This window comes from Lepisma saccharinum, chromosome 15 (assembly GCF_977018435.1).
Source record: "Lepisma saccharinum chromosome 15, izLepSacc3.1, whole genome shotgun sequence".
NCBI lineage: Eukaryota > Metazoa > Arthropoda > Insecta > Zygentoma > Lepismatidae > Lepisma > Lepisma saccharinum.
In genome coordinates this window covers 34537533-34556806 of record NC_139243.1, presented here as the reverse complement: position 1 = coordinate 34556806, position 19274 = coordinate 34537533, and the positions used below count along the sequence as shown (strand labels likewise).

The 19274-nt window shown below is 37.6% G+C and overlaps 1 protein-coding gene across 2 annotated transcripts in view; it reads left to right on the top strand.

Annotated features, from left to right (window-relative positions):
* sdk (sidekick cell adhesion molecule) overlaps nucleotides 1-10884 on the top strand; it is a 263671-nt gene extending 252787 nt beyond the window's left edge. For both annotated transcript variants that reach the window (XM_083136801.1, XM_083136800.1), the window contains 4 exons: nucleotides 2068-2225; nucleotides 4033-4195; nucleotides 5880-6178; nucleotides 7990-10884. In XM_083136801.1, coding sequence (XP_082992927.1) covers nucleotides 2068-2225; nucleotides 4033-4195; nucleotides 5880-6178; nucleotides 7990-8232 — 863 coding nt within the window. In that variant the 3' untranslated portion in view covers nucleotides 8233-10884. The remainder of the gene's footprint in view (nucleotides 1-2067; nucleotides 2226-4032; nucleotides 4196-5879; nucleotides 6179-7989) is intronic.
* Nucleotides 10885-19274: the final 8390 nt, after the last annotated feature.

Below are 19274 nucleotides of genomic sequence, written 5' to 3'. Positions count from 1 at the left end.
TTTGCTTGCAACATTTATATTGAACGAAAGTGAAGTCTATCTCATATTTTCAATGAGGTTCTTATTTAGCTTTTCATAGATTTTTTAAAAGGTAAAAGAAAAGGTTATTCAGGTTTTTCACAAGTAATTTGCCATTTTATATCAGCAAAATTTTACAATGTTACTTTTCATTTAAAAGATTCATATTTGATCCATCATATAATCCATACAAAAATTTGTATAAAATTTACTTAATTTAAAACTTACGTAAGATCCATCATGAACTTCATTGTAGTATATAAATACGGAGAAACTAGTACTCACTTTATCCACGAAACTGTTTTTCTTTCTTAGTTCTATTAATTTCACTGGCCACTGCCACCATCCTCGTTGGAACTTGCTGTACTGTTGCTTGGCGTGCGTAGTAGTTCAAACAAACAAAAGACGCATGCCAAGCAACAGTACAGCAAGTTCCAACGAGGATGGTGGCAGTGGCCACTGAAATTGATAGAACGAAGAATAAAAAACAGTTTCGCGGATAAAGTGAGTACTAGTTTCTTCGTATTTATTGTAGGCTCTCTGTTATTCACTTAATTTGTGATTTTTATTATGGATCATATAAACATGTGGAATTTTGGCAGATACCAATAAAGTACCGATATAAAATTTTCCGTGACTTATAACTGATACAATGTCAATCCAACATAAAATTCCAAATTGTTCATTGAAAGTATGTTACCCAATGAATCAAGTTTTTGCAATGCAAAAGAAACTGCATATCTAGATATTTACTTTAAAAAAGTAGTATGGAATAGAGATACATAAAAATTATAACAAAATGGCACAATATTGCACTAAATTGTAAGATATTTATAGATATATCAGATTGGTAAAATTATCAGTAAATTTGTGGATAAAGTGATATGCCAATATCGGCCGATGCTAATAGAGTACCGATTAATCTGTTCCATCCCTATATTCATAATTAGATTCTTATTTTTTTTGGTACATTTGACTTAAAAGAAAGAAAACGTCCATAAGGTATTGCATGGGTTTAAATTAGGGCAGAACTAATAACCACTTTGAACCAATACCAATGTCTATGTTCTTACAGATTCCAATACCTGAAAATTGTAACAATTCGAAGTAATTCAAGAGATTTATAAATTTAAATATACAAATATTCCATTGGAACTATACCATCTCAATCTACCAGAGTTTTGATTTAAATTCGGAATGGGAGAGATTAATCTGTATCCTACTAGTATATGCATCCTCCTCCATGGCCGTGCTGTCTAAGGCGCTGTGCTTTGGGCTCCGACTGTGGGATGGCATGGGTTCGAGTCCACCTGGGTTCAGTCTCTGGGATTTCATCCTGTGTATAGGACCGGTGGCCACCTACCATCATGAGGAAATTGGGGAGCTATGAGTGAGTAGCGTAACCCTGTCGCGGATATCTCGTATAATGGCTGGGGGTTCGACGTGCTGATGCCACGTCACCCCATTACTGGTTGAAGATCTCCACACCTCTAGGTAGGATTGTGGGACGGACACTGACAGTCAGGAGATCGGCCTAGGCCCTTCAAGGGCTGTCGAGCCATGGGTTATTATTATTATTATTATCAGTAAAATTACTGAAAATTTAATCAATCTGATATATCTATAAATAATTTATAAATCAGTGCAATATTCTGCCATTTTGTTATAATTTGTATGGATATAAACATATAATCTCCATGCCTTACTTTTTTTTTTTTAAAAAAATGTATAAATATGCAGCTTCTTTTGCATTGCAGTCACCTGGTAACATACATTTATTAAGGCAAACAATGAACCCTTTGGAATTTTATATTGAATCAGCAGAATATAGGTTATTGGTATCGGTGAAAAATTCATATCGGTCCATCCCTACTTTAAATTTCACATGAGATATTCTCTACAAAATATTGTTGTAAAAAATATACAATTATGAATTTTGCGTAATTTCCAGAATATTTAAATTCTCCAGAAAAGTGATGGTGTTAGAATTGGTTTAGACCTGGTTAAAATATGTTGCTAACAATACATATTGCTTTTTTTCTTTTGCAGAAGAAAATAAGTGGCAAATTGTAGCCAAAACGACAAAGGGACCAATGCAAGAATATATAATATCCTACCAGAATCTACAGCCGTCAACATCGTATGCATTCCGGATAATGGCATACAACAAGTATGGCATCAGCCATCCTGCATATTCCGATGATGCTGTGAGTTTCTGTTTCTTGCATCTGCAGTTTTCATTTAGATTATATTGCTTTATTTGAAATATCTGGTGTGTCAAATATGTAGAGTAGGGAGTGGATTTTTTCACAAAGCAGGAATCATCAAATCATGTGCTGAAATTCCTATGTAAGAATACAATATGAAAATTCTTGTACGCTGTCATTTAATTGCATTTGAGTTTGAGTGTAATGTTCAGGGTACGGCAACTAAACCTGGCGGTTTTTAATTTCAAATAAAAACAAAACTCTTTCATGTAACTATGTCAATTTAATCCATGTTGTACTTACTTCATCTCAAAGCATTTTGGGAAAATTACATGAGAGGCAGTTTCATGCCATTTCTTGACAAGGTCAGGTCAGTTTCTGAATAACACACCTGTGAGGTGCAATAACTGAATCTGACAGTTTTTAAATCAACACTGAACATTAGTTGCTCAAAGTAACGACATTCAGCTGTTCGTTATCTCAAGCATGTCAGTCAGCATGGAGCAGTCTGGCACAACAAAGTGCTTTTGTGGTTGAGACATTTTTCATAATGAATGTGTGGTGGCAATGCAGCGTGCCTTCCGTCGGCACTGTAAAATTCACCGTAATCTGCATGTTCTCAGTCGGAATATCATTTTCCTGTGTGTAAGGAACTTCAAAGAGACGGCATTAGCAATGACAAGAACACCTGGTGGAGATCGTAAGGTTCAAAGTCCTTAGAATGTCGCACGAGTTCGGGTCTCTGTTTTGAGAGGTCATTCAAAAAATGAACTGTCCTTGTCAAGAAACTGCATGAAACTGCCTCTCATGTTATTTTCTAGAATGCTTTGGGGAAACAGGAAAGAAGAAGTACAGAGACAGCTTAATAGTTGGAATGAGGATATCAGAAGAGCACGAATGAAATTCAGTGCAGAAAAGAGCAAGGTGGTAATAACAACAAGAAACACAGCCAGAAATGAATCAAGAATAAAGATGGACACGGAAGAGTTGAAGGTAGTGGAGAGCTTCAAATATCTAGGAAACATAATTGAGAAAAGTGGAAGAACAGATGAGGTAAACAGAAGAGGACAAATGGGTGGTGCTTATATCAAAGCATCTGAAGATTAATATGGAACAGGGATGTACCTGTGGAATGCAAGAAGGTAATATATAACACATACTATGTGCCAATAATTACATACAGAGAGAGACAAAAGAAAAATGCAGGCAGTGGAGATGAAATTTTTTAAGGAGTATATTGGGGAAGACTAGAAGGGATAGAATAATAAATGAGGAGATGTGACAGACAGTGGGTGTGGTGAAGCTTCAGAACAGGATAGATCATGCACAGATGAGATGGTTCGGATACAGAAGAGGATGGATGCAGAAAGACTACCATAAGAGTTTACAATGCACAAGGAGTGGGAAATAGGCCAAGGGGGAGAGAAAGATGTTAGTGGAAAGAGTGGAGAGTGTTAGGAGAAGAGGACAAGATTGGAACACCGTGGAAAGAGAGAAGTGGTGGAAGACTAGGAAAAAATGGAGAGGCTTGACTTCTATGTCGACCAGCCAGAGGCAGGAAACGGCGAAGGATGATGATGATGTAGTACAACATGTATTAAATTTACTTCATTGCATGAAAGACTTTTGTTTTTATTTGTAATTAAAAATGTCCGGTTGCTGGACCTTGTATAAAGCAATGAAAGTGCAAAATTCAGGGTTCCACTGTGATAGCTACAGAGCTAAAAATTAAAATAGAAAGATAAGTCAAAGAAGAAATTTACGTATTAAACACCAAGACCTCTAAAATTTTTTATCTTTTTTGCAGGTGTTAACACCATCAAAACTTTATTTGGATTATAGTTACCAACATCAAGAACCATTTTATCGGCGAACATGGTTTGTTGTTGTCCTGGCTGCAGTGTCCGTTATCATTATCATAATGATAATCTCTGTGTTGTGTGTGAAGAGTAAAGATTATAAATATAAACGTAAGTATGAAATGATATTTTTAATACATTTACTTTCAATACACAACTTTTTCATCAGGGATCCCAGGTTAGAGTCCTGGCCTGGGCATGGGTGTTCTTTATGAATGTCCCTTCATCAATTTCATCATATCATCACTCATCCTTATCGTTGCGATTAGTCAAAAGTGGCAGAAAAGCAGAACTAAATAACTTGACATACACTCTTTGCAAGAGTTGTAACCCTTTCGTGAATACTGCCTTATCGCTTTGCTTTAACTGTACCAATGCAAATAATATGCAAAGTTTTAAAATTTGAATGGGCTGTATTTATGCCAGTCGGTACTTTCCATAGAATTTTTGTTAATTGTGAGTTGAAAGCCTATTTTGTGATGAAATATCAGTTAGATTTTTTAAGGGTCATTCCATGCCAAATCAACCGGGGTCTGAACTTTGATATCTCAGAAATTAATAATTTTTGGTACAGTGGTAGTACCAGTAAAGTTGACGAAAACTGCCAAATTTCAGATTTTTTTCGGGTCTAAGTTTTTGAGTTATTGACTTTCAAAAAACAAAAAAAAATCAAAAACTATTTGACCTAGAAAGCTCAAATTGGAGTCATTCTCTTCTGCTTTTAATGAGCTTTAATTTGAAATGCAGCATGACCGTGGTATTTGAAGGTTTCAATCCCCCTGACCACAAAAAACGAATAACACTTTGTGGCTCTTCTACAGTGCAAGTCAACAGTGGAGTGGCCATGCTGTACAGCTACTGCAGAGGCGCATACTTCTCAATTATCACGACACCTTTAGGGCGTGTTGCTAACTAACCGTTTTGAGTGCCTAAACTCAAATTTTCGTTGTGCATAAAATCTTCATGAAGTTAATAAAATTCCTGTTATTTAATGACGTCCCCTCATACATTTTTCAATTTGCTTATGTAATATCAAAAGTGATAAGTTTTAGATATTTTCATGTTATTAAGTTTTAGGTATTTTCATGTCATTTGTGGTCCAAAAATTATAAAATAGACTAACATGGAAGTCAACAAATTTCACAAATTTCGCACACATTACATTACAAAAACTTAATTTCCATAGGAACCCATTGCCGTTCTATTATAAAATTTTGCACACAAATAGTCAATTGATGCCTTCAAATAATATATTTTTTAAGAAAAAATTAAAAATGGTGTTTTTGAGATTTTAAAAAAAAAAAACATTTTTTCAAGTTTCTTAAAAATTAAAAAATTTTAATACCGCAGTCATGTTGCATTTCAAATTAAAGCTCATTAAAAGCAGAAGAGAATGACTCCAATTTGAGCTCTCTAGGTCAAATAGTTTTTGATCTACAGCTGTTTAAAGATTTCAATATGTCATCAAATTTGGGGATTTTTTTGTTTCTTTGAAAGTCAATAACTCAAAAACGTAAGAGCCAAAAAAAAATCTGAAATTTGGCAATTTTTGTCCTCTTGATAGGTGCAATGTATAAACAAAAAATGTAAAAATCTGAATCATTACGGTTCAAAAATAAATTTTATCGGTTGATTTGACATGGAATGAGCCTTAATGCAGTTTTCAGACACTGGAAAATACAAAATACATTTTCACTTTTATGAAAATGTTTAACTTATTCTGAATTTTTATTCATGAATATTTTGACAAGTATTCTGCACTCAGTTGATATTGTTTTTCTCTGCACTTGCATAGATAAAGCTCAGCGGGCCTTGGAGGAGTCCATGAGGATGGATGTGGACGACCATGAACAGATCCCCGCAGAAGTGTACCAGGCCTCGAGGACCAACACCTTCAACAAGCGGCACTCCCTGGGAAGGAAAAGCCTGCAAGGTGGAGCTCCTCTCCCGATGATGGGGAAGTCTCCCCCTCGACCAAGTCCAGCCAGCGTAGCCTACAATAGCGATGACGAGAGCGTGAAGGGGTATGATGAGAATCCTGACGACAGCAGTGTTACTGAGAAGCCCTCGGAAATAAGCTCTACAGATTCACAAGTAAGTTATTTTAGTTCATTTCATCCTGTTACACTCTATCTTTGAAATTTGTGGAGCAAGGCTGCACTTAACAGTAGAGAAGGGGAGAAAGCAAGTAGGCAGAGAAAAGCAGTACATGCTGCTGCAGCTGTATTTTCCCTTCGTGCACTCACTTTGTCTCTCGTGCATTTAGTGGTCAAGTCTCCCCGCAGAGGACTTTTTTAGTTCGCTTGTTCCAGGGATTCCAGAGACAATTTTCATTGTAGAACATAACAATCATCTTTTTTTGTGCGTATTGCATTCTTTAGGATTAACTTTATACAATGCATGTTCCACAATACTGTGTAGTATTAATACTAGACATAAGATACAAGTTAGTATATGGGCATATTCGATGGCATAGTTGTCACCTGTGAGAACTTTCAGACTTCAGTGTCAACAACATGCAACACGGGCCCTCCACAGTCTGTAAGAAAGCATTCACTGTGCATATGCAACCAACAGACTGATGCAACACAATGCATGCTATTGAGAAAACAGCCCAGTCCAAGTGATACACCTGACAAGCAGCATGTGCAGTTTGTCATGCCACTTAGGTACAAAAGATCATGTTTATTTCCAAGTGACATATGTTGTTAGTCACTTGAGTCAGACAGCTCCCTGTAATGAGGGATCCCATGTTCGATCCGTTTGAATCCAGCCATAAATTTTATGCTCTGCATGGGTAGAGTGGACTTTTAAATGTTGATTGTTTTTTGCCATGTTAATATATGGGACTCGATTGCTGTAGTGGCAATATTGAAGCCTTGTAATCGAAGAGCCCATGTTCTATCTCTGGTGGAGGCACAGTAGTTTAAACTGCATGTCCAGTCCTCATTAGCATATCTGAGCAAAAAGTAGACTCAATACAAACTTTTTGACAAGTTAGCACATTTGTCACCTCAATGACGAAGTCTGTTGAGTGATTGGCTCACAATCAAAAGTTCTGGATTTGACTCCTAGGTTGGGTATGGGTGTTCCTTTGTAGGTTTCCTTCATTATTTCATCTAATTATTCATCCTCATTGTTGCATTTTTTGAAGATAGGATCCGATTCTACCAAGAAGGTTACCAAGCCAACTTTAGCTGTTGCCAATATTTCCACACAAGCATCCTAGGCAGAGTGGTCATCAAAGCCAGACGTTTGAAACCTGGTTAAGTTCCACCATCATTTATTTTATCATCTCATCTTTCAACTTGTCATCACAGTTAAACCCAAGACAGAAAAACAATGTAGAACTACTGGAATAGAAAGACAGACCACAATTTCCACAACTTTCTTTTCTGTACATGTATATTTTTGTCTCTTTCATCTCTCATTACCACTGCCAACAGTTAAGGTATTATATACAGTGGGATGCATAAGTATTGTTTGGCAAATTGCCCATGACTATTTTCGTTCATTTTTCTCCCACATCCTACGTGTTTTTTAGGAAAGAATTTTTTTTTTTGTATGCTGGTGTAGAGGCTGTCAACATCTTGTTTGATGTTTTGCTTCAATTCATGAAGTTTTCATTGGGCAAAGCAAAGTGTATGAACATAGTGATGGAAAGTTTGCTTGTTAATATGCATCCCACTGTACATGTGTTCACATAAAGTGGCACATACTTCAAGTATTCAATCATATTATAAAAAGTGTCATTTTATGTGAACAAGAATGCACCAAACATTTGTAAATAGAAACAGCATTGTTTGAGATGAACCCAAAATACAGGATAGCATTATGTAAATAGATTTAAAAAAATACATGTCCCAGTATAACTTGCGTAATGTAATTTCATTTATTACTTTCAGGAATCTGAGAGTGAAAACGAAAGTGAACATTCCGATCCTCATTCCTTTGTTAACCACTATGCTAACGTGAACGATTCTTTGCGCCAGTCGTGGAAGCGTCAGAAGCCAGTGAAAAATTACTCCAGCTACACAGACTCTGAGCCAGAGGGCAGTGCAGTGGTGAGCTTAAATGGCGGACAAATCATAATGAACAACATGGCTCGATCTCGTGCTCCTCTGCCAGGGTTCTCCTCTTTTGTTTGACCAATCGAAGCTCTTCGAGTCATAGACTAAAGTGTGATACGAGTGGACGTTCGTCTGCTCCTCCAGCTGTGATATACTTCATGTTCCAAGGATACGACTGGTCTGGTACTTAACGGAATATGATCCTTCATTTTTTTTAAGAATAGCTAGGTGTACATGTGGGAATAGTACTTCAACTGCCAGTACTGAGTTCAAATGTAATGTCAGTCAATATTAGCATCAATGCAAGTGTGTAAATAATACTTATGCATAATAGTGTGAATGTTTAAGATGCAAGTAGCACTTCTATTGACATTTTTAATGTGAAGACCAGCACTAAAGTTATGGAATAGTTTAGGAACAGGCAGGTTATTCAGTACTCTATTGGTATTGGATGATATAGGCATATTTTTATTGATCTGATATATTAACCAGTAAGCTATAGTTGCATAAATCTAAGCTTGATATCAGTACCTTATCAGAATCATCAAAAAATTACTTTATGAACGATTTTGCAATATTTGATTAGCTGGAATGTAAAATAAATGTTGCTAAGAAAAATCATGTACTTGTATTGTGATATATGTACAGGGTGTTGCATATTGTATCTACCAATATTAGTTGGTAACCTTCTCAGAACACAGGTGCGCATGCGCAGAAGTCTCCCATGATTAGGCAGCTGCAAGTTTCGCAATCAGTCTGCCATAGAATGTTCACATGTTCAGACATGAATTGTGGCAGTGGATGCATTCATCCAAACGGGTTTCATTCAGGAGAGACAGAGCAGGCACTGCGACGGCTGTCCAACAATGGTCATCAACCGATGTAAGACATGACACAATGGGTCGGACAATAGAGGCAATGGCAGCATGCAGAAACTGAAGTTTTCATGTCTGATGAGACATATTCTCTGGCATCTTAATGCTTCTTAGTGCTGTTACTGTTGTGTCTCCTGAGTGGAATCCATTCAGATGAATGCCTGAACTGCCACGGTTCGTGTCTGAACCGCCAACGTTCCAAGGCAGACTGACTGTGAGACTTGCATCTGCCTAAGCACAGGAGCTTCTGACTTTTGTGCATGCATACCTGCATTCTGACAGGGTTGCCAACTGATATTGGTAGATACAATAACCCCATCTAGTTTGCTGCACTTTTTGACACTCGGTGCAGTGCAGGTGTATCCAGTGTCAGGGTGGTGCAAGGATATGAAGTTCAACCAAGTAGACTGAGAGTGGTGTTCAAGTTCAGAAGATTCAACAAATGCCTGCCTGTTGCTTTAAACGGTCATTTGATTAGTTAGTACTCACCATGTGATCATACACCACACATACACCTGTCTGGAAGGTAGTGCAAACACCAAATACACTACTTGACTCCAAATCAACAAACTAGACAACTCTGTGCAAAGAGAGTCAAAAAGTGGAGCAAAGTAGACGGGGCTAATATGCACCACCCTGTGTTACTACTGGAAATGTCTCAAACTAAAATATTTCCTATATTACTTGACTGAAATACAGTTGCTCAAATTTCACATTTCTGTCTCTCTCATATTGCACTTTAGCCTATTGTACGAGCAGTCCATGTTCGATTCTTAGTGGGATCCCAATTTTTTATTGACCCAGAATTGCTACAGCAATTAATGAGCTACTTGAAAAGAGACGACTCCAGCCTAGAAAACCCAACTATCTGCTGACCACATTCCACCAATGAAAAGCCACTTCTCAGGACTGTTGCATCACAGAGTTTAGTATATATAAGGGATGGGCCACATTAATCAATATCGGCCAATACAGGCATATCAGTTTATTGTTAAAATTACCAATAATTTCACCGATCTGATATATCTATAAATATCTTATAATCTAGTGCAATATTCTGCCATTTTGTTATATTTTTTATGGACAGTCTCCATGCCCTAATTTTTCCAAAGGTAAACGTCTAAATATGCAGCATCTTTTGCATTGTAGATACCTTGTAACATGCATTTATTAAGGAGCTTCAAGGGCCACTTGGAATTTTATATCGATCCATACCTTATATTCTAACATTTTATAAAACTTATAAATATTCTGAAAAATTTTAAGTGAGCACAGAAAATTATATAGCACCAACCAGTAAAGAATTATATCAAAGAAAATATAGCATTTCAGTTTAGTTAACTGTTATTATTTTTTAAAAAAATGCAAACATCCATATTATAATGTTTTCATGTGCTGGTCTTCATATTTAATCATTAGATCTTCTTTTTAGAATCTGTACATAGTGTGATCTCGGAACGTGTGAATGATATGGAATAGATTTTTTCACTTGTGTGTGTGTGTGTGTGTTGATTATTAGAGCAGGTAAACAGCATGAATTTGATTGTATACATGTATTTCTATATAGGTAAAAGAACTGATATTTAAATGTTTTTGAGAAACGGTTATTTATTGCTGCTGCTGTAACTTTTAGGTAGTAATGTTGTAATTGTTAACTTGATATATCTGCAAGTAATTTTGATAAGTAAAGTGGGATATGAATGTTACTGATTCATGGGACAATTGAGCTTTCTACAAATAAAAGACTACAATTTCATTGTGTGATTTACGTACTAGCTTCAAAGATGCGAATCAATCATTCTTGTACATTCTTTTATATGCCATATTCCAAATAAAAAGTGTGAATTTATAATAATGGATATTTGTTTTCATTTTCAAGTGTTGAATTGTTCTTGTGGTTATGTTAATGTACATATTGTTTCTGCCTTTGGTCCATTAGAATCATTTTGCACCGTTCACATGATGTGGATTCGTGTTTTTTAAGTCCACTTTATACACAATAAGGCAAATCGACATGAGACTGGACCTACAGTTTAAAGTGGGATCCGAACCACTATGTGCCTCCACCGGGTATCGAACCCGGGATCCCTTGATTACAAGGTGGCGACGTTACCACTGCCATCGGGGAGGTCACACACATGATGTGGGGACAGGTACCTTAACAAGAACAAAGATCACTGTAATATTTACCATATTGCCAGTACAGTGGGATGCAGTTTGGCAAATTGTCCACGACTATTTTCGTTGATTTTTCTCCCACATCCTAAGTGTCTTTTTATGAAAGGATTTTTCTTGTCTGCTGGTGTAGAGGTTGTCAGCAACTGTTTGACGTTTTGCTTCAATTTCAGAAGTTCTCTTTGTATAAAATAAAGTATATGAACACAGTGATGGACAATTTGCTTGTTAATACTTATGCATTCCACTGTACATTGTTCCCATACAGCCCACACCTATACATATGCCGTGGGTACATACTGTGGAACCTGGAGTTTACGTTTTCCTGTATTATACATTCAACTAGAGTGCTACAGGGAAAGCATTTCGCTTAAGCGGCAAATAGTTTGCACGGACGACACTAGATAGTGTACAGAATTGAGAGCTGCTTCGCTCGAGCGAATAACACTCGGAAGAGGCAAAACGAGCGACATTCACTCGAAGCCGTATAACCGTCTGTGGTAGTGGCCCTCAAATATGGATCGTGAGGTGAAAGATGCAGTGAAATTGAAATTAAAGAAACATAGTCATTATCTCATGTTAAAATGTAGTCTAGTCTATTTTACAAATGCAGTGACATATGAAAATTAAACAGATCATTGTGGGCTGAAACTGCCAGGACAGATAACTTACATATATGCGTGTGTACGATTATTGTCACATAAAAATGATATTCCATTGCAAATGCTCGAGTATATACCCCCGGAAATTTGATTTGCCCACCAGAACGCAAGAATGTTTTCGTGAGCTCGGTTTTGGTAGTTATTGCTACACAATTTTTACTTCTCACTTTTTTTCCCTTTTCTTATTCCTTTTCACATTCTTCCATTTCCTCCTTTCTAAAACTTTCTTTCCCTTTTTTGACTTCTCCTTCTTTAGTCTTTTCTCTCTCATTCTTTCCTTCTTTGTTTTCTCTTTGGGCTCATTTTATCTATTTTTCTTTCAATCTTTCTCTAGTTATTTTCCCTTTCCCTCTTTTTCCCCCACTTCTCCCACTCTTTGTATGTCTTTTTCTCCCTCTTTCTAGTATTTTTCCCCTCTTTGTTTACTCATTCTATATCTTCTTTCTCCCCCTGTCTCATATTTTTCTCTTTTCGTTTTCTTTCCTTTTTTCTTCACTCATTCTGTCTCCTCTCTCTCTCTCTGGTCTTTTTCCCTTTTCGCATTCTTTCCCTTTTTCTTCACTCTCTCACTTTTTCTATATCTATCTCTCTCTAGTATTTTCCCTATTTGTTTTCTTTCCCTTTTTCTTCTCTTTCTATCTCTTTTTTTCTCTCTCTAGTCTTTTCCCTTTTCGCATTCTTTCCCCTTTTTCTTCACTCATTCTCTTTTTCTCAATCTTTCTCTATATTAGTTTGGTATTGAGAGTTGAAGGAACACGCATCACGGTGTTGCCATATCATGCGGTACGGTACGGTACACAGTGCAGCCGTCTGACGCTGTGTCGAGGAAAACGTGTTATGAAAAGGAACAACAATGATGAAATGTGTTATTGTTTTTCGAGGATATCTGAATGACAATTATGACAACAATAATGAATGTGTTATTGTTTCATTTCTTCATTTCCATTTCCCTTACAACATGAACGAATTAACGAAATGAGCATTGTTTACAGGTTACCTTTTCAATAATAATTTCTTTCCGTAGTATGGCGTAGGTCGAGGTCGAGAATGTGTGGAGCTCTACCTCCACATCCCCATATGCCTCCATACTTTACTTTATTTTGCATCCATTATTTTTTTTTTTTTGTATGAGAATCCCAGATATTTTATGACTGTCCTTGAAGATGCCGAATCTTTCAACGAAACGCGCAGTTTCCCAACAGTGGGATGATCTTTCCTCCTATAATAAGAGTAAATATGGGGACGAATAGCATCTTGCTGAAAGGTATCTAAATTTGTCATGCGTTTACTGATATTCCTCTTCTTTCCTGGGGTTTCCAATTTTGAAGCCTCGCATTTATTTATTTATTTCTACCACATTATTGTTACCATAGGGAAAGAAAAATATAGTGTTCTTATACATGCCGAAAGCAGCAGCAGTCCTGTCCAGAACTTTATTTACAGAAATGATTGGACCCCCATTGTTTTTCTCTTGCTCAAATTATTTGTGCTCACAACAAACCACTCCCGCGTTTGTCCTTTGAGAAGAATTCCATTTTCCTTTAGTGCATGGCCTCTTTGGTACATTGTCATCTCGAGTATTGCCTCCTGTGCTTGACATTCTTCACACAAGCTCACGACACACTCAAGCAGAACACAGAAAATTATGTACAAAAAATAACACACTAAAAGAACATGCTATATACAACAAAGAATACTCTAAATTCAGTAAACACTAAACAAACGGACCAGTTAAAATATCACAGCAACGCAACAAACAAACAACACGTCCTGTCCCAACAACATGAAAACTGATCGCAGAAAGAATCGCCCGATAAGCGGCAACACCGAGATAAACGATTTCTGTTGCTAGGTAACCAGGGCTTGGGTGAAGCACTGGGAAGATTTAGATTTTGATTGGCTCGCATGCCAGCAACCCACCCTCCCGCAGTGACGTAGACCCGATTTCAACACGTGCTTCCCAAGCGCGAATACCAAACTAATTTTGCGGCAGGCATAGTCTTTTCCCTTTTCGTTTCCTTTCCATATTTCTTCCCTCTTTCCATTTATATTTTCTCTATCTCTCTCTACTCTTTTCTCTTTTTGTTTACTTTCCACTTTCTTTCTCCACTCTTTCTATCTTCCTCTAGTCCTTTCTCCCTTTTTGCTCGTTTTTCTTTTCTTTTTACTCAGACTTTTCATTTTTTTCACATTCTTTCTTTCCCTTTCCCATTCACCCTTGCCGGTCTCCCTTTACGGAGTGGTTAGCACAGTACGCTATGATGTCAGGGGTGCCGGGTTCGGATCCTGGCCTTTACATCAGTGATCTTTAAGAGTGTCCCTTCATCATATTGTCACTCATTCTCATCTTCGTGATTAGCCAAAAGTGGCAGAACTGCAAAGTAAAATAAACTATATCAATCAATCAATCAATCCATCCATTCACTCTCTTCAGTGTTTTCCCCTTTTAGCCCATTCATTCCTCCTTCCTTTTTTGTTTCTGCTCATTCTTTCCATTTGTTGCTATTTTCAACCAAAGTTTACCAAACTCTTATTCTCATTAGCCGCTTAATTTTCCAAGGAACCTCTAACAATTTCCACCTCATATGCTCGTTTCCACTATACTTAAAACACAAATATTAAGAATAACTATTCCTGATTCAGATATATGACAATAACTACATATTATTTTTATTTGATGGACTTTGTATTGAAATAAATGTTTTCACCTCTCTGGTGTTCTTCGCTGTACAGTCACAGACAATAAAAATGGGACATGAAGATCCTGAAATACCCGCTTCCCTTGCATGGGTTTATGTGTGTTGCCAAATTTTGCGGCGAAAACCAAACTTCCTATTGAAAAATTAGTATTGAAGTTGGCTTATTGCCTAATAGTTAGGCAACACACTCAACGCATTACAGGAAAGCGGGTATTTCAGGATCGAGGTGCCCCAGTTTTATTGCTGGTGACGGTACATAGTGTATTTTAAATCGGATTTTTAAATACTTTTATTAGTTTTTACCACATTCCTTCTATCAGGGTGGCGACAGACCTGGAAAACCTGGAAAACCGGGAAAAGTCAGGGAATTTGAGGTGTCAAAAAAAGTCAGGGAAATGTCAGGGAATTTCGTCTTCATTGACTTCGAACACTCTTTTGACGAAAATTGTTATAACTCGGGCACTATGGGAGCATCTTCGGATAACTTTTGTTTTGCAGATAAAACATCAGCGCATGCAACGGTGTACAATTTAGAACACCGGACCGAGGAAGGGGGGCTTGGGGGGGCACGTCCCCCGAATTTCAATGGAAAAAAACAAAAATCTGGAGTTTGCCTCCTCTTCTCCCGCTATTTTGGGGAGAAGGTGCGAACTTTAGTATTCTTTTCAAAATTTGCATTTTTGAAGGAAAATGCTTATAACTCGGGCACTAACGGAGCAATCTAATTTGGATATGTTTTGTTTTGCAGATAAAACATCATAGCATTCAACCATGTACAATTCAGAACGCCGAACCGAGGAAGGGGGTTTGGGGGGTGCGACCCCCGAATTTCAATGGAAAAAACAAAAAACTGGAGTTTGCTACATTATTTTCAAAGAATGGACATTTCTCAAGAGAATGAAACATGTTTCATGTTCTTGGGTGCTATACAAGTTGAATAATAAGCCAAAATGTGAAACTAACTTTTACGAAAAATAGGTAATTTGCATTTTTGGAGGAAAATTGTTATACCTTGGCACTATGGGAGCAATCTACTTCAGATAAGTTTTGTTTTGCAGCTAAAACATCACAGCATGCAACCGTGTACAATTCAGAACGCCGAACAGAGGAAAGGGGATTTGGGGGGGGGGGGGAGCGACTACCTAATTTCAATGAAAAAAAACAACATAAAAATCTGGAGTTTACCCCCTCTTCTCCCGCTATTTGGGAAGAAGGCGCGAACTTTAGTATTCTTTTCAAAGAATGTACATTTCTCAAGAGAATGAAACATGTTTCATGTTGTTTGGTGGCATACAAGTTGAATAAAATGCCAAAATGTTTTTTTTTCTTTACGAGAAATAGGTAATTTGCATGTTTGGAGGAAAATTGTTATAACTCGGATACTATGGGAACAATCTACTTCGGGTAAGTTTTGGTTTGCAGCTAAAACATCATAGCATGCAACCGTGTACAATTCAGAACACCAAACTGAGGAAGGGGGGTTTGGGGGCGCGACAACCAAATTTGAATGAAAGAAAACCATACAAATCTGGAGTTTACCTCCTCTTCTCCCGCTATTTTGGGGAGAAGGCACAAACCTTAGTGTTCTCTTCAAAGAATGGACATTTTCGAAAGAGATTGAAACATGTTTTATGTTCCTGGGTGCCATACAAGTTGAATAATGAGCCAAAATGTGAAACTCTGTTCGGAAATGTGGCATGGATATGTTGCGGAGGGGGGGGGGGAGGTTGGTCATCAATATGAATTTCCCAGGCTTGCTCCAGACCTGTGTCAGAGTTTCCACCCAAACGTAAGAGTATGAAGGTCCAAAAAGCACATTCACTTCGTAATCAGCACCATGATACCATAAGGTATCATCGGGCAGTACGACCTTACTCTGATGATACCATATGGTTGGTATCATCAGAGGAGTAAAGGTTAAACCTCTAAATAATTTCGTGGAAAATGCATTGAATTATCATTTTTTCTTGTCCGTATGGGAGTAGTAAGGGGACTTGTCAACAGATGGAGGGGATAAGTGCGGTGGCACCGTCCGATAGTTGTCGGACGTCGTAGTAAGGCATTTTGTTGGGCAAACTGAAGGAACATGGAAACAAATATGTTCCATTGATACATACGATTTTTGTCGAATATCGCCACCCGACAAAGTATCTCACTACAACATTCGACAGAAATTGCATGGACTGCAACATCGAACAAAAATCGCATGCATAAACAAGAACTTTAGACTGCAAATATGCTGTTGGAATTTTATTACTCTTCTGGCTCACTTCACCTTATTTAATGTAGCAGTGCTTACGAAGGCTTTCTTTTATCATCCTGACGTATTACTGGTTTCGCACAAGTTAACATACGTTTACAATGACATTGCACTATTCTTAGATATCAAGAAGAATCCAACCAAATGGGATATATATTGAATACTATCACGAAAAAGTGAAACATAAATCTGCATTGGTGAACGTTATAAAAATTGGCAAGTGTATGCTCCCAACCTCAAATTTACTGCAACACTAGTATTGCAATGAAATTAACGCCACTCTCTGTCCTGTCTGTTTAAACTCATGAGAGATGGTCATTAATCTCTCACTGAGTGAAGTTAATGTCCAATATTATGAAATAAAATACTAATAATAAATACGTAAATATTTTAATATGTTATTTACTCGAATCATTCAATCATAACAGCAAATCACTTCCTTCAAGAATTGACTTTTCTCTGCCAGCCCTGCTAAATTTTCACTTTCCATCTACTGATTTATACGAGGGGTGGTCAGAAAGTAATTTCCAATTAGTAGGTACATTGATTTTTCGCAAACGCCAAAACCGTGAAAAATGGTAATTGCTGCGAAATTATGTTTAGGAATGTGCAGTGATGTCTGGACACATTTTTCGCCCGTCCGAAATATCGATATAAGCGAATTTTGCAAAAAAAAAAAAAAAAAAAAAGCGAATTGTTGGCGTTTTTAGCGATTTTTTTAAAAGAAATGTCCTAAAACAACGAAAAATTCCATGAAATCCTACATCCTTGTCTTTTCTAGGCCATGTTTGTGTACATAGAACATGCAAGTTTTCCAACATTTTACTCAAGAGTGAACTATAGAGTTATACGTACGTGGAATAATTCCGACAGCCACATTAAATCATTTATTTCCCACGATTTTTTTCAACTTCTATCAAAACCATTTGCATCACAGAGCAAAGTGGCAGGGTTCTAACAGGAGATCGAGTGTGTATCTACCATCACACGGGAGCCACATCTTCGTATTTGTCGCACAAGATATGTTTTGAATTACCAAGCTAAGTGCGCACTATCAGCATTTGTCGAGCGAGTAATAATGGAGCTCAGTCGTTAGGGCATCTGACTACTATGCGAGAGACCCGGGGTCAATCCCCTGCGGGGGAGAACCGGGATGTTTTCCACCTATTCAAACTGCTCTGGAACCCACCCAGCATCATATGAAGCTGGTACCTTGAGGAAACTTTGAGGGATAACTTTCAAGATATCAAACTCTCGCGAAGAGGCGTAAGCCATGTGACTTACAATTTGAAACAGTAGTTTAAAAACACCAGGAAGGTATAATTTCAGATATTTGCCAAAAAATGCGCTAGAATGAAAATGTGAATTTTGGGAAAATAACACCGTATAGTAAAAAATAAAAAAATAAGAAAATACACCAATTTGAAAAAAATAACAAAATATCAAAGAGTCTACCGTATCATATCAATTGTAATTTATTGCATTAGTAACAGTGAGTCCTAACCTAATTTTCGGCATAATCACCACCGTTGTTCTGGCATTTGTCGTAGCATGGCACTAAATTTTGTATGCCCATGGTATATGTGTCTGACAGCAAAGACTGGAACTATCTCTACCGTAATGTAGCTGTCAAATCCTTGCCCTGCCAGAAACCTCTTCAGTTAAACAAGGAGATGAAAGTCAGTACATTCAAGGCCAGGGCTGTACAGGGAGTGGTTCAAGATCTCTCACCTGAAGTGATGCAAAGGGAACGTGTGTACTCAGCTGTATGGGGTTGTGCACATTCGATTGGCCTTCTGTGAATTGTCTGCACCATCGTCTGACCATACTATCACTCACGACGTCCGGTCTGCACAACTCACACGATTGCTGGTGGCTCTGTGCCAAATTCTGAGCGTGCAATGTAGGCTACATCGCAGTCGGTGGGAGACTGTATGAGAGCTTCAATGTTTAACCTAGAACTGTCCTAAAACGGCTGCATTGCAACTGTACCAGATTACAGTTACATGCCACTTCTTCCTGTCTGCATGTGTGTGTGTGTCGCTCTCCGACCACTAGTGCTGCATATAGTCACCATTGGAGCTTTTTTCAGGATGCCCCTCATATATGAACTTTCAGAAGCTTTTATTATTAGAGTGTTCCTGTTTTAATGTGTTGGTTATCTAAATCAGGTACCTATACAATGCAATTCTATAAATTCCTTGCGTTAAATTTCTAATACTTACATACCCTTTTCAGTGGCGTAGCGTTATAGTACGCCCGTACGCCCGGCGTTCCCAGATTTAAAATTTCAAAAATGCTTAAATGCTGTGATTATAAAGTAAAACGTGACTAATTTCATGTATGTTTGACCTTCATGGCATTATAATGGCTATTTTTCGCGATCCGCTTGCAACGCTCCACTCTCAACACTCGTTCTAGCATCTCTTTTCAATGCCTTTCCCGGCCG